General features: G+C 38.5%; 1 protein-coding gene across 13 annotated transcripts in view; it reads left to right on the forward strand.

Moving 5' to 3' along the window:
* FHOD3 (formin homology 2 domain containing 3) overlaps nucleotides 1-15921 on the forward strand; it is a 376649-nt gene that overhangs the window by 343552 nt on the left and 17176 nt on the right. For 7 of the 13 annotated variants that reach the window (XM_038126862.1, XM_038126869.1, XM_038126864.1 and 4 more), the window contains 5 exons: nucleotides 879-1069; nucleotides 2624-2816; nucleotides 8311-8340; nucleotides 10913-11084; nucleotides 13053-13214. In XM_038126862.1, the coding sequence (XP_037982790.1) occupies nucleotides 879-1069; nucleotides 2624-2816; nucleotides 8311-8340; nucleotides 10913-11084; nucleotides 13053-13214 (748 nt within the window). Of the gene's footprint in view, nucleotides 1-878; nucleotides 1070-2623; nucleotides 2817-8310; nucleotides 8341-10912; nucleotides 11085-13052; nucleotides 13215-14001; nucleotides 14040-15921 lie in introns of all 13 variants that reach the window. The other 6 variants (XM_038126863.1, XM_038126867.1, XM_038126874.1 and 3 more) reach the window with 2 other exon arrangements.

Genomic DNA, 15921 nt, shown 5'->3' on the forward strand with positions numbered 1-15921 from the left:
TGGGTCATTGATGCACTTTGTTGAGTTGTTAGCAACACGTCCTGAGTGTCTCCTGTAAGTGTATCGCAATTTGAACACCTTTTTTGGTTGATGAATAAAGGAGAAGCTCTCCCTCACCTTCTGTGGAATGTGTTGGCCTCTATCCTGATGAATGTTACTGTAAGGTGCAATCATTTATTTTAACTGTGCTGAGAGACTTTCAGAGTCGTTATATGATCTTGTTACAAGCCAGTAAATTCGTATTGTATATCAAGGGATGAAAGTTAGTGCTGAGATCACTAAATAACACATACTTTCAATAGAGCTTTAAAAAATTCTGGCCCATGAATTTTGTGATTAGAACTAGATCATCTATTAACAAGTCAGTGCATGACCAGGGAATAGATCCAAGTACTTCCTAAAATGGAGAATGCTTGGCGGGGTACAACAGTGAGCAGTAAACAGGGTATAAAAAGCTTTGAGTAGTAGAGAAAAGGATCAAGAAAAAGAGAAAGTTTTGTATTACCTCAGAAAGAACTGAGTCATGCAGTTGCTTGGTGCAAACATGAAGTTATTAGCAAGGGAAAAAACACATCACAACTTTTTTTTTTTTTTGTCCCTTCTTTAGATGTTAGTCCTCTAAGAATAAAACCAAATATATGTGTATGGGTATTTCTTTGTTTTCAGTTTTCCTTACTAACATTACATGCCTAGACATAGTGTGATAGAGAAAGCTATTTTTTATTGTTTTACTAATAATTAATAATGTGAATTGATGTCGTGCTGACACTACCTTGACTCTTTCATACACACAGATGGTATTGCTCGGATATCCAAGTGTACAACCACAGTATTTTCACTTCAAGTGTTACCTTTTCTTTTCCTTTCTCTTTTTTCAGGTTGACTTTGAACAACTCCAGGAAAACTTGTGTCAGATGGAAAGACGGTGCAAAGCATCATGGGATCACCTTAAGGCTATAGCTAAGCATGAAATGAAGCCAAGTCTAAAGCAAAAAATGTCTGAGTTCCTTAAAGACTGTGCAGAAAGAATCATAATCTTGAAGATTGTTCATAGAAGAATAATTAACAGGTACAGAATTATACTGGTAACAGCAATACCTTGATAGTAAATGACTTGAAAAAATTGTAAGCTATGACATCATAAATATGTGTTCTGTAAGTGTTTAATGCCCATTCCTGAAGGGAATGTTGCTGGGTTGTATGTGGTGCATATTTTGTTAATAGTCACCCTTGAAGAAACATCCCCGCTCCAGAAATTTCTATATTTTTGACTAACAAAAAGCAATCATCCAGGCAATCATTGATTCCCAAGGTGCAATAACTGTGTCTTTTGCCTCCTAGTCCCTAAAAGCTAACAGCTTTATAGTTAAGTTGATAGATTTTCTGTATATCCTTGGAATTTTTTGAGGAGGCTTGGCTTACTGTCTGATAAACAAGAACAGACTGTAGCAAAAAAAATGGAGTTTTATTGACAAATTCATCATATGCAGAAGCTGAAATCAGTCTTGTACAATGAGTTCTTTTGTAGGCACAACCACTCCTATTTGCAAGATCTTCGACTATGTGCTTTATGCTTATACCAGCTGAAGACAGATTTAAGATTCCTCTCCCTAGGATTTGCAGTTGGATTTAATGAAATTGTGAGAGATTTTCTGACTTCAGGATAATTTCCAAATTGCTGTGGTTAAAATTAAGAACTGGATTCCAAATGATCCTAGATTTGTGGTTATATACACTTGAGAAGTTGATTCAGTTCCTCTTTCATTTTTGTAATGACTTAGGGTTTATGTCACAAGTAACCAGAAATTCCAATTACAATGGAAGTGAATTCATCTGTTGTGTTTATCATATGCATTGTGCAAGCAAAAAAATACCAACTTTTCCCTCTGATATTCTGCAACTGCTATGACAGTTCTCAAAAATGTTTTCATATACCTGCATCTTTCTAAGGTTGAGAAGACTTTTTGTCCTCAGAGATGTAGATGCAGTTAAAAGGAATTTCCATACATTTTTACACATTCAGTGTGCTGCTGTAAATCATGCAGTATGGAAGCAAATAGTGCAAAAGCTCTGAATGCCACAGAAGCAGTAAAACTGTGAATTGAGAGTGTCCCAAACTAACGTACTTGGTAGATAATATAATTTTATGGTCAGTTTCGTGAACCAGAAATTCTTTCCTTCTTGTGTTTGCTAGCCTGTAAATCTGCATTCTTCTTGTCTAGACTTTGCCCAAAGTCCTAACAGCCTCTTTGAAGTTGTTTAATACAAATAAATAGAATTGAAACTTAATAAATATTTTTTTCTATAACAGAAATTAAATTGGTCATTCACGTGCCAAATTAGTCATATAATGTGATGGAGTTCCATAAATATTTTATCTCCTGCATCAGCCTGGGAAAGTAGACTAGGATGAAGTTATCATAGGCTAGACTTTCATGGTTTTAATTATAAAACATACCAATGTTATGCAAAGCATCCATGAAAATTCTGTAGCACAAAGGAAATGATGAGAGCTAGTAAAGTAATAAATGGATTCAGTGAAATATAGGGTTGTTGTTTTTTTTCCAAGAGACCATCAATAAGGATTTTTTTCCCTTTACATTTATAACTCATTTTTTTCCAGGTTTCACTCATTTTTGTTATTTATGGGCCATCCTCCCTACGCAATACGCGAAGTCAACATCAATAAGTTCTGCAAGATTATTAGTGAATTTGCTCTGGAATACCGCACCACCAGGGAACGAGTTCTGCAGCAAAAACAGAAACGAGCTAACCACAGGGAAAGAAACAAGACCAGAGGGAAAATGATAACAGATGTAAGTGGCAAATGGTATCTCCCATAGCATGGATTTTTAAAACTTTCTTTCACTGCATGTGGTATATGAAGTTCTGTTGCTCTATTTTTAATTTTAGAGGTCCTTGTGCTGTAAGGAATGAACTCTCCTCTATTAGAATACAAAACTTGCAAGTCCTTGATTGTGTATAATTTCTGCTTCATAAAATTGTATAGGACAAGAACAAAATGAAATTACTTATCCAAAGAGAGCTTCTCTGTGTGCTGCACAGACAGTGTCCAGAATATCTAGAACACATCAGGAGCCGTGTGTATCTGACCAGCCAAAAATATGAAAAAGAAAAAAAACCTATAAATTATAGTCCTAATTGAGAACATAATTTAGATGATGAATCATTGTAGCTATTTAAGTGATTACAGCCAAATTTTAATGGATTTTTTTCTCCATCTTTAAATATTCTAGTAGGCTCGAGCCTTGATATTTTTTTTGTCTGTGTATACATATATGCACATATACATGTATTTCATGTGCATTTTTTTCTTAACTTTAGAGCATAGACCAGCCAATTTTATGGTAACATACGACTTTGGGATTCTGAAAGGATGGACAAATTTATGTCCACAGTAGATGTTACTTCGTAAACTTTTTGACTGTAAGATTGCATACTCATAGAATAAATTAGAATAAGATTAGTTTTCTCAGCATAATAGGTTTTTAATTCCCCATTTTATATTTTTTCTTTTTTTTTTTTTAAGTTGATGTAGTTTGACTCAATCCAAATAGAGTTTTAAGAAGTGCCAGTACTTAATAAAAGTTTCCAGCTGTCTCAAAATCCAAATCTGGAGTCTCGATTAAAGGCAAGTGTTTCATTGCCTATGAAGCTACCCCTGCCTTTGGCATGAAAAGCCGAAGCTGATTACAGTTTTATGGCTCAGGCAACATGGGTCAATATAAATATATAAATACATGTATTTGTATTGGGACTGACATGAATTGAGATTGTATTTAAGTCATTGACTCATGATCATTTGTAGATCTTTCCTGGCAATATCCTCTTTACATTTGGAAATCTGCCCCATCTAGAGAAAAAGTTAAACCTTCATTATTATCAAAGGATTTTTTTCTTTTGGTGTAGTCTCAGGTTAAGGAAGAGGCTCTGATTTTATACAAAGGGTGTAATATAGTAATAGAAATTTACAAAACTACCACTAGAGAAGTGAGATCACTTTCTGCAATTGCTTCTTGTTTTCCTGATATGTTCTAAAGGAGACAAAAGACAGCATTAGCCAAAGTATTTTATAAATTAAAATTTTCATTCCCTCACATAGCTTTGACACTTTTTACTAGTTTAAGCAAGACTGAGATGTAAAGGAGTTACTGTTTTCCTACTGTGTTCCTACCACATAATGTAGTGTTTATGTATTATTTGTCCCGAATAAGTGCTGTGGCAGGACGAAAAGCTTGTCTAGATCCTGCCTGCAGAAAATGCGAGAGGGAAAGGAGTTCTGGTCACTGGCAGCTGGCTTCAGGAAGCAGAGAAATGCGGCCCTTTCAAACCACAAAAAGCCTCAGGCTTGACAGTGAGTCAGCAAGGGGCAGAACCAAGGACAATGGCATGAAAATAGAGGGAAGGAGGCATCAAGGCCTTTCCCAGAACAAAAGTAGTATTGGAGGAAGATCTCTTGTTAAGCTCAAGATGCTGTTGAGATTTGGCCAGAATTAAATGCCATCTAACAGTTAGTGTTACACCCAAAAGTATCTTACAGATCTTAAAAAAGGGAGTATATTTTGCCTATAACTAATTTATAATTATAGAACTGTCCTATTAGCTTGAAACCAAAAAGCCTGCATGAGTAAAAACCAACAGTCTTTAAAACTGCCCTTACAGAAATATTCTTTAAGGGAGTTATTGTGGCCACGTAGTTATTTCAGAACATAGCTAAATCTCTTTCAGCATAACCCAGTAATATGGCCTCATTTACCTTTTATTTGAACTGCAGTATATGGTAAAACTGAATTGAAGTTGCATCAGACTATTTGTCACGGCTTCCTCTGACAACTTCAAAGTTATATCTACCTCAGAACAAGTTTCCAAGTCAGCAGGATGGAAGATATTTATGTGTGAAGAGCTATGAAAACGTGGAATTTTATTGTAGTTTTGTTTTGGCTGTGGTTTGTATCTGGTCTTGATTTTCTTAGTGTTTTATATTTGAAGGCTTGGAAAGGGGAGATAGATCAGTAATGCATTGACAGTGATTCACTAGTTACAAAATACTGATAGAAGAAAGTTGAGATCTTGACATTGGAAAGAAATTCTTTGTAGAAAGTGATTATAATATGCAGTAGTCATATGGAATTTTACTTTCTGCTTTTGATGACCTAAAAGTATTGTACAGTTATTTGAAATTTACCTCCCTGTCCTTTTGAAAGGGTTTTATTTTTTATCACCTCACAGTATACTGCTTTTGGGCGGATGAAGAGGGATTCTAACAAAAGCAGGAAAGGAATAAGCCAGAACCAGCCTGGTTCTTAAGGAGAAGGCCTGGATCTCTTAAACCTTGTCCCCCCTGCAGACTTGGAAGGCAGAGGGGTGCTGGCTTGTAGCGTGGAGAGTCTGCTGGCTCTTTGCATGGAGAACTTGCATCAGCTTCAACAACTCCTCACATGGAGTAGGGCTCAGGAGCACAGTGGGGAACATTTCCAGTCTTTCTTTCAGCCTTTTACCACAGACACCATTGTGTTTAGATGTTCTTTAATAGCTGAAGTGGGCACTGCCATTTTAAATCTTGGTGAATGTTGTCTGGAGGAGAGGGGTAAGGAAAAGAAAAGGGCAGTTTTTTGCTGCAGTTTCACAGGGAAAATTGCCTAGTCTCTGTAACCTTATATCTGCCTTTAGCCAATGATGGCACTCATTTCAGGCACTCTAAAAATAACAAGCAAGCAAAATAGGGAAGAAATGCAATTATAGATGCAAGTCTGAGCTTTTAAATGATTTTTAATAATAGTAGGTAATATAAGCATCTGTCTCCCAGATTTATGAAGCTCTGCTTTTCATGACACTTAAGAGTTTCAATTCCAAAATTGCTATGTAATAGACATAATATTTTGAAACAGCAAATCCACTGCACAGAAATGCTAGCCTAAAGGAAAAATGTGAGGGCAGGAGGAAGAGAAAGCGAGAGAGCTCAAACTGTCCTGCAACATCCAATATTGAATGACAGAGGAATCAAATGGCCTTTTTTCCTTCAAATTAATATCTTGTGTCTGCAAGTGGTATACCAATATTCTTTCACTGCTTTTTGATAATATTACATGTTTAAAAAATCCTAATTTATTGCTATTTCTCAGTGGTTTTTATAATGATGAAATAAAGAAGTAAATACAAGACAGAATGTGCACACCAGGGTGAGGGCAGATTCCCTTGTGAAACATAAGGCTGATTTATTTAATTTGCTGCTTTTACTTCTGTTGTCAATATTTGCTAGAGGCAAATGCCTCTTCAGACATGGAAATATGAAGGGAGTGGTGAACTGTTCCTCCTGGGCACTGGAGTAGGTTTGGGTGTAGGACAGTGGTTCTAGGAGTGAGTGCTCTCCATGTGGAGCAGGAAGGAGAGAAATGGTAATGCCCAGGTACTGGAGATGGGCAAAGTCAAGCAAAGAAGTGCCCTTAAAGTGAGTCCAATCACTCCTAGATAAAATCATAGCTAGATAAAATAGGCTGGAAGGCCAGCAGCTGGGCTTTTACCCTGTAAAAAGCTAGCTTGATACAAAGTAATACTATAAATACGCTTTTGTTTGGAGCAAAGTCGTTCTAATGTGTGTCCTCCACTATTTTACCTTGCCCTGACTGCCTTTTTGTATTGTTTAGCTTAATTTATTCTCCTGCTGCCCTTTACTTATTAGCTGAATTTCCAGAATGATGCATTAGATTAGACAGATAGATAGATAGATAGATAGATGATTGATAGGTAGATAGATAGATTGATTGATTTATTGATGATAGATAGAATACAAGACTGTTTGTATTTCCTATTCTTCTTTCTGTTTCTTACTCTTTACAAAAAGTGAACAGTGGTCCTCTTCAGAAGAATTGTTTTATAGAGTGACTCCCTGTCCCCCAGGGGACAAAAGACAAACAGACAATTTTAATGCAAAGGGAACATACCTGCCATGGTCCCTCTGCAAAACACACTGCCTGTGTTACTGTCAGTACCACTATGTCCAAATTAGAATAAGCATCTCACTCTTTGCATAAAACATACCCTTAAAAAGTAATGTTAATGTGCTGCTCAGCAGCCACAGCTAATCTTCTTATGGAGATTGTGCTGAAACTAAACTGAGGGCCAAAGTAAATCAGGCTTTCATTTTTAATGATGAATGTTTCTGGAACAGAATGTATCAATCCCAGACAGAAATCGGAGCTGAGATGGAGATAAGGTCAAAAATGTGTATTAGTGACACAAGAGAGAGGAATACTATTGGTGGAATGCTTCTTCTAAAAAAAAAAAAAAAAAAAAAAAAAAAAAAAAAAAAAAAAAAAAAAAAAACAAACCCACAAATAAAAAAAAAAAAAAAAAAGTGCATAAAATTTCTGGACTATGTTTGCACTTTATAAACAATCAAACTGAAAATTATGGAAACAGGGAGCCCAGATACTTGAGAAGCCATGTTTTACTTTGGGAAACTTCCATGTGGGGTATCTTCTAGCACAGTGACCAATTTCCAAGGCATTTGGGAATACAGATCTAAATAGTTCACTAATTTCCTGTAAATCCCCAAATTTAAGCACACTCCATATCCCACAATATGTTTGTTTGTCTATGCATTTAATGTAGTGCAACCATCAGGACAGTTTTAGATGCCTGCTGTCACAGAGGGTGAAGACCCTGAATAACATTGGATAATTGCATCTCTGATTTCCAGGATCAGGTATCAGGCAGCTACTGCAGAACTTTAAGCATTTATTGAAAGACTACCCAACATTTGATTTGAGTGCTCTGTTGAATTGGAAGTTAAAAAATCCCAGCTTAAAAAAGGAATTAAAACAAACACTTAAGTGTAGAGAAAAGGAATTGCCAAGAAGTTGACCTCTGCCCTGAGAGGAACAGCAGCCAGGACCTCCCTGTGCTGCGCAGAGATGGAAGGAGAAGGAGCCCTACCTACCTGTGCTGTTGTCAGCTTCCATGGGGAAAACAACTGCATGACTCAAGGGAGAGAAATAGGATGGGTTAGGGGTAGTTTCAGTTCACCATTTCTGTAAGAAAAATCAGGAAATTTCTACATACACTACTGGCAGGGACAGTCTGCTCTACATACAATCAGCTTAAAAAAAAAAAAAAAGAGCAAGCTGATTGTCTAAGGCATGAAAATGAACTCCTTATATGTCTTCTATTTTTATGTCCTCCTATTGCATAAACAGTGCCATGGTTACCTCTTACTCTGTCATGGTTTGACAGTGCTGTCTTTCCTAAATCTTGCTGTTTGTCCTTCTCCACCTTGTCCTTTGTTTCCAGTGGCAGACTGATGAAGAAGAGGATGTTGAGGTATGGTTCTCTGAAAAAGCATGTCATCTCATGTCTCCTGTGTGCTGTGACATCTAACTTCTAACTCAGTATGGACTGCTCAACTCCATCTGCTCAACTGGAACTATGAACCATGACATACTTCTCATACCTTTTTGTCTCAATCATAAGAATGCGTTTTTACAGTCAGCTTTAACCATATGCATTCCTGTCCTCTTGAATAAGGATATCCTTATCTGAGGCCTTAATAATTTTAAGTTTCCTCATTTCTTTTCCTTACTGTCTCTAATGTACTGCAAAGTATCCCCATGACCCAAAACATCAGTGATCTAAATGTTATGGATATCATAAGTTACCTTGGGCTATGGATTACCAGGATAATTTCATACTCCTTAAGCTGTGTAACCCCACATGGTATTATTTTATAAAGTTTTCAAAAGCATCAGGATATGGGGATGTTTAACAAATCCTAACTGTTTGCCTCGCTGTATAAACAGAGAATGAGACACTTCATTCATCATAGAGGTGAGCCATGGAGTAGTTAATGTATCTATCACAAAGTGCTCCTGAAGGTGATGTTCCAGCTATATTCATAATAAAAGTTTATTGATTTGAGGAGCATCTTTTTTGTAATGCAGTTTTTGTTCAGCAGTAGACCTTTCTTCAATTTGCTGAACATAAACAGTGTGGCTTAATGCTCACTGTTTCATAGTGGTGGACATTCTCTCACCAGGCTGGAGTTTGGCCAGCAATTTATGGCAACATCTGAAAATTAAGGAAATTAAATAAAACTTTTGGCTCTAGAGCTTTGCCCCACTGGTGGTTTGTGCTGTGTAGCTTAGGGCACGGAAAGAAAATTACATTAATTTGCCTGTTTATGACAACATGTAACTAACCTGTGTGAACAGGAACTAACAGTTATGTGGAGGCTTTATCCTTTGTAATTTTTTGGAAATTGTATTGATTACTGAACAATCCACTTTGTATAAGAGAGTTGTCTTAATGCAAAAACAGCATGCCCTTTCATAGGAGTTTTTCTCTAATATTTTTCTGTCTCTTAATTTCACATGTGAAACTCTAGCACTTGCATACTTTTCACATCAAAATGTTGCAAGCTAATCTTTTAACAAGAAAACAAATTTCTAGCTATCAAAAATAGGTCTCATACTGATATATTTAGTTCAGTGCCTTGTAGGGATTTTTGTTTTGCTATTCAGTTAACTTGCTATCTTACCCCAAAAAGTCACTATGTTAAAATAGAATCATTTTATCATTGGTTTCCAGATTAAACTTTTTCAATTTGCATTCTTGAGATGGGGACTTGATCAAAGCTCTGAAAGTAGGGCTCAGTCTTTTTTTTCAATTTACCATTCTCTGACAGAAGAGCTTTGCAGGTTTGCATCCCTTTAACTAACGGGCTTGATATCATCAAGTCAATAATTAATGTTGTTTATTATGCAAAGGAAGAAGAGAATGCAGCGCTTGTCCTTTCATCTGTGCTGAATTAGAGTAAGAAAGATTAAAAGGAATAACAAAACATACTTTGGTGTCTGATGCTGAGCTGATATGAGTGCGAGTACCGAGGTTTATTATTATCTGTTGATGCCTGTTTGCTGTCAACAGGGTCGGAATTTCCTGCAGTCAGGGCCATATTTTCAATGTACTTTGACCTTTCTGTAGATAAGAGCACAGTGGCAAATACCAGCATCCAAGCCCTTTGGAGGCAGAGTCTGGGAAGGGAGAGCATCCCAGCAATGCAAGCCCTTCTCTATAGAAAGAGACTATACCCACTTCTGCTGCTCCCACCCGTTCCTAGGTGGTTGTTTTGGTCACTGGTGGGGCTGCTGCATACCCACACTGTGTGTGCCCATCTAGTGTAGCTGCTGTTGTTCATGTAGTCGTGGTGACAGGGAAGCAGAGGGCAGACTCCTCTATCTCTTGTAAGGGTTTGTTCTTCTAACTTCTGACTGCAATTTTTGTGTTTCACCCATAAATAGTTTGTCTGGGTATTTTGGAACCAGGGACCTTTTAAGCATTAGTGGCAATGTGCATTAAAGTTACACGTAGATAATTGTGGTTTAGAGCAGATTGAGAGTTTCCTGAGCAGCAAGGCAGAGAGTCAAGAGGGAAAGGTGTCTTTTCCTACACCACTGTCCCCATTTTGCCTTGCCAGTGAAAGTTGATTGTACAGAAAAAAAAGCAATTTCTTTTTGCTGTTGGGTCTCATGCTGTTCCTCTCAGCATCAGATGGCCTGACCCCAGATCAGGCCCAGTCTGGATCGAAGGTTTCAAAGCAAGTCCTTGCTTTGTACCTTTTACTCTCAGACATAAGGTCAAAACTATAAAGCTCGAGCTGATGCATCTGTTCTTTCTCTGACTGTGTCTGCTCCCTGCTGTCACCCTGTTTCAGGTTTATGTCTGGTCAGAGTGAATGCTCTGGGAGAGGAGCAACTGTTGCTGGGCTCTTTTGGGAATAGCTCTACTCCAAACCAAGCCTGAGAGGACACTTCTTTCCTTGCAATTTGCAGTCGAGCCCCTGGCCTATCATCCATGCTGCTCTCAGTTGAAACAACAAATCCTTTTCTTCCCACAGTCCGGCAAGTTCTCCAGCAGCTCCCCGCCCTGCCAGAGCCAGCCCCAGGGCCTGCAGTATGCCGAGGATGCTGCCGAGCACGAGAACATGAAGGCTGTGCTGAAGACCTGCTCCATGGGGGGGGACAGCACCATGGCACTCGGCGTCCGCACCCGGAGCCGCGCCAGCCGAGGTAAGCGCCAAAATTTCCTCTTGGCCACATTTCTTGGGCTGTGGTAGCTGCACGGTGGCCCAAATGTGGGTCATGTCCCCCTTGCGTAGCACTCACAGCTGAAAAGGTGGAAGGGGAAGCAGATCATCCCAGTGGTGTTTCCATGATAGAAGAGATTTGAGGCAAGGGGATGAATAAGAATTTTCCTGACATTTCAAAACATAGATCACATCCAGAATAGGGGTATCAGGAGTCCAAGCATGCAGAACTTTTCAATTCTCCCTCCATGATGATGGTGACTGCCCACTAACACACCAATTCTTATTCTCATCATGAAAGCAAAATGGGCCATCTGGAGAATCCAGGATGTGGTTTTCTCTTTATTTTCAATAGAAGCAAGTAGAAAGTAGCAATTCAAATTCAAGTGAAAAGACCTTGCAGCATTTTATGAATGGCTAGGGAGAAATTGGGGAGAAAATGGGTAGGAAAAAGGTGATGTGTCTTTTAACCACCTCCCTGCTAAACTGCAAAGGTAATGGGTACTTGCTTTTGTGTTCCCCTCATCACTCCCATACTTGCAGTACATGGAAGATGGTTTTGGAGTAAAGATGATGCACCAAAATTCAAGTCCTCATTTTCTTCTCTGATATTTCTTCTCCTTCATATCTGGATATCTTATACTTCTTTGATACAACTGATAGCACATCCACAGCATCCAACTCTAAGTCTATGTATGTGTAGCTTACTAAAGCTTAAAACCATGATCCTGGCTAATTCAGAAATTTCACAGCCCCAGTGCAAGAAACCAATCAGTTAATTAAAGCACGAAGATTAAATAATTCAAGCTGCACTGCAACAAGCTGAACAGCTGAAGTAATCCACTGAATGCTGATGAGGAGAGTGTCCTGGTTGTGAGTCAGCTTGTTTTCCCCAGAAAAACAGCAGAGGCAGAAGACGGGTGAGCCAGACAAGCGCTTGTCAAAAGCACTGTTACAGTAAAACTGCTCCTGAAAAAGCAAGATGAGGCAGCCGAGTAAAGGCCCAATCAAAGCTGTTCATGGACTTCAGAGATGTGGTATAAAATGGCCTTGTTGGTGATTTCTTAGCTGCTTGCAATTGTACAGCATCCACTCCTGCAAAGCTCGCTGTTAATGTTCACGCTGCACACTAGCCTATTTAAAAACAAAATGCACACAGAACAGTAGCCAGTAGTGGAGGAACCCAAAGATGTGTTACACAATGCTCTGCGGGGTGAGGAGTGCCCGAGCCTTGGATTTGGAAATATGGCTCACTTGTTTGTTTGTGGTTTTAACCAAAATTGCTTTCAGCTTTCCAACTTGCCAACAACTCTTCCACTCACGACAGAGCACACACAGTCACACCAGGACACGAACAGGTCTGTGATAAGAAGGTGAATTCTTCATTGTGAAGGGGACGATACACATCAAACCATACTTCATGCTCTTTTCTTACCTCCTTTGCTCTAGGTTGTGATACAGATGCTCATACAGAAATTGTTATGTCTTTCTTTCTTTCAGTACAAAAGGACTTGTGTTTCCAATTTGCATCAATCTCTAAGATGTGCCATGTCTTCTACTGTCTTTGTAATAGGAGTAGAGAGAAACATGGTCACACAACACTATCCATCCTTGGCTTACAGGCAGCCTCTAGCAGGCATTTGCCAGTTGTGTGCTCTAGAACAAGGCACTGCTGCTTAAAGGAATAGAAAGTGTGTATATAAATATGTATATGTATATATATATATAATAATTGTGTTTGAGCTCTTGGCTCTCTCCTGGTGCAGCAAGAAGTCTAGGCTATTATTTAGAAATATTCTCCATTAGGCAGCTGCTTCTTTTTTGGTCGAATTGATGTCAGGATGACTGAGCTGCCTGCTGTAATTTCCCAAAAAACCCAATTGCAAAACCAAAGTGATGCAAGAGACTTCCTCTCTTCTTTTCCCCGAATTCACTTGCTGGACTTTTCCAGGCCGTATCGGTTCGTGGAACGCTGGCAACGACGATTCACCAAACGCAACGGATGACGCCGCGGATGAGATCATGGATCGCATTGTCAAGTCCGCCACCCAAGTGCCAAGCCAGCGAGCGGTGCCTAGAGAGAGGAAACGGTCACGAGCAAATAGGAAGTCATGTGAGTATAAGGCTATTAAATTGCTCAAAGTAAGGGAACGTGCAAATATCTATGTATATCGGTGTAGGAACCAGGCCTTTGGTAGGCAGACATGCATTGGGAGTGGCTTGAGTGTGTGCTGATGATTGGCTTACGTTCCTCTTACTATTGTTTAATCATTATTGTATGCAGTGGGTGACTCTGTCTTCTACAGAACTTGAAATGTCCTTAGCACAGTAAGAAGAATGGTTTATGGTGATTTATGACAGTGCTTATGCATAGCTAAAGAGTTCAGATCAGGACCTCAGATGGAGACTGCTTAAAATGCTGTAACCTACTGTGAACTGGCATAAAGATTAATAGTTGTGTCTGTAGCTGAACTTATTCATAAAGCAAAAAATAGTTTGAGATATTTCGCCTTTTAAAATCTTTCTCTCTCGTGCTGTATGCTATCTTTCCGCAGCCCTGAAAACAAAATGTCTACTGCTGCTTGGCTGCAAAGTGGTTATAGAGGAGTTTAACTTCCACTGGGAAGAAAAGGTAGCACATCTATAAGGTGGTCTTTCAATGGTGTAGTGTGGCCTTGGGGATGAGCTGCGACACCCAAGTTTGAGGAGTTTGGTTTCATGGTTTAGTAAATCGAGTGTTTAAGAGGTGATGAACTTTCTGGGTTTGTTTTTTTTCCTAACGTGCAGAAACTAGTGCAAATACTATGAGAAGGATAGCTACCCGAAGAACGTAAGATTTTAGTGTTTAAAGTCATTAACCATATGTGGCTTTTTGACTACCTTTCCATCCATTTTTTTAGCATTTCTGGGAAGTTAGAACAAAGAGGAGACAACAACAGTGAGTGAAAAATGACACAGATTTTCTTTCTTGTGGAGTTGTTCTAACATAATGGGTGATCAAAAACATTTGGTATTTGCTATAAATTAGCATGTGCTGAAAGCATATTCACTTTCCCCAACATGCTAAAAAAGGAACTTATGCATGTGGCAAGAGCAGAGGCAAAGTGGACACTCTGGTTAGATGAGCCAGTCTCTAAACAAAGAAAATGAGCTGACACTGGATTGTCTGTCTTACTTTCTGTCACACACTGTGACTTACCTCTTTCTGGCATCACCTGCTGCTACCCACTTCCCCACACAGTTCTGGCTGACTGCTGCAGTTGGCTTGTGCAAATCAAATAAATCTCCTGTATGTTTGCCTATTTCCATGCTTTATCCCTATTTCCATGGTTTATCCTGTATTAAAGTATCTCCTCTGTTGGCAACACTGTCTTCATACACACATATACCAAAACGTCTTATTCCTAATTTTTGCCAGATACGTTTTTTCCTTAGAAATTACTTGCTGCAGAAACAACAAAACAGGATAATGATAATAAAAATACTATATTATTTTTCAACTGAACTGTCTTTTATACTCAGTAAAAGCATTAATGGGGATTAAACATTCAGTAAATGTTTAGGCTGGGACTGATTTCCACTGTAATTAATCATGATAGAATCCAGCTCTTGTGCTTGTTTGTTCTTCAAGATCTGGATGAGACTCTTAAGTGGATTAAAAGACAGTTTCAAAACAAACATAAAGTTCAGTAGTTTAATGTCCCTTTTAGCTGACGTGCAGAAGTGTGGAAGGAGAATATCCTAACTAAACTGTTTCACTCTGATAGATAGTCAATATACTTGGATGATGAATTAATTAAGTAGTTTATCTTTAAAATACATGCAGCTGGACTGATAATATGACATCTCCAGGAAATGAAGAGAGATCAGTCCTTGCTAATGCATGATGTGAGTTAAATGAGCAGAGGATATGCCTGTTAGAAACACATAAACATGTAAGAAAGTAGATTTTTAGGCATATCTCAATGATTTAGATTAGCAGACACTACAATATTTATTACCTGTAGAGCAAAGAGACCCTATTATCTGATAGGTTTGATTCATCACCTTCAATCTTCAGACTCCCATACACATCTTTTGGCTTTTGCCATGAGCTTGGTATTCAATCTTTTCAGGAACATCAAAGAGAAACTCACTTGAAAGGAATTATTTTCCCTGTGCATCATGTTGCATACATCTCATTGCTTTCAGTGCACAACTGGAAAACTTGTCAGGCTTACTTAGCATTCAGCAAAGATTTTAGTGAGCATGAACTGAGACACATGTTTTTTAGCAAAATCAGAAACCCCAAATATTTCTATGCAGTTGCACTATAAACGTTTGCTGTGGTTCCAGCAGAAAGTTCTCATGGGCAAGGGGTTCTTTCCCATGAAAAAGACAGTAAAATGTGAAGTAAAAAAAAGAAAAAAAAAACCAAACTAATTAATCAAGTCCTTTATAGTTAGGGGAAAGCAGAAATAGGTTTTTGGAAAATGTTTTGTTAAATTCATATTAAATTGTTGCAATGGGAAAATGAGACATCTTGATATGCTCATTTGAAGCATTTTACCTTTTGTGGTTGTTGACCAGTGTGACTGTATCTGGTATGGAGAGAGCTTGGTTAGGGCATAATGATGAAGAAGAGTTTGAAAGCTCAGGGTAATCATCAGAATTATAAAATTGGAGGAGGAATAAGGCAGGGAGTCATCCAGATGGAAATGTCTGTATCTGTTGCTTGAAGATGGAAAGGGTCACTGATAAATCGAGATATGACTAGTCGGAAGGAATTTGTTCTGTGGGAGCTGAAGTGAATTACAGAAATCTAAGGTACATGATAAGTG

This window comes from Motacilla alba, chromosome 2 (genome assembly GCF_015832195.1).
Source record: "Motacilla alba alba isolate MOTALB_02 chromosome 2, Motacilla_alba_V1.0_pri, whole genome shotgun sequence".
NCBI lineage: Eukaryota > Metazoa > Chordata > Aves > Passeriformes > Motacillidae > Motacilla > Motacilla alba.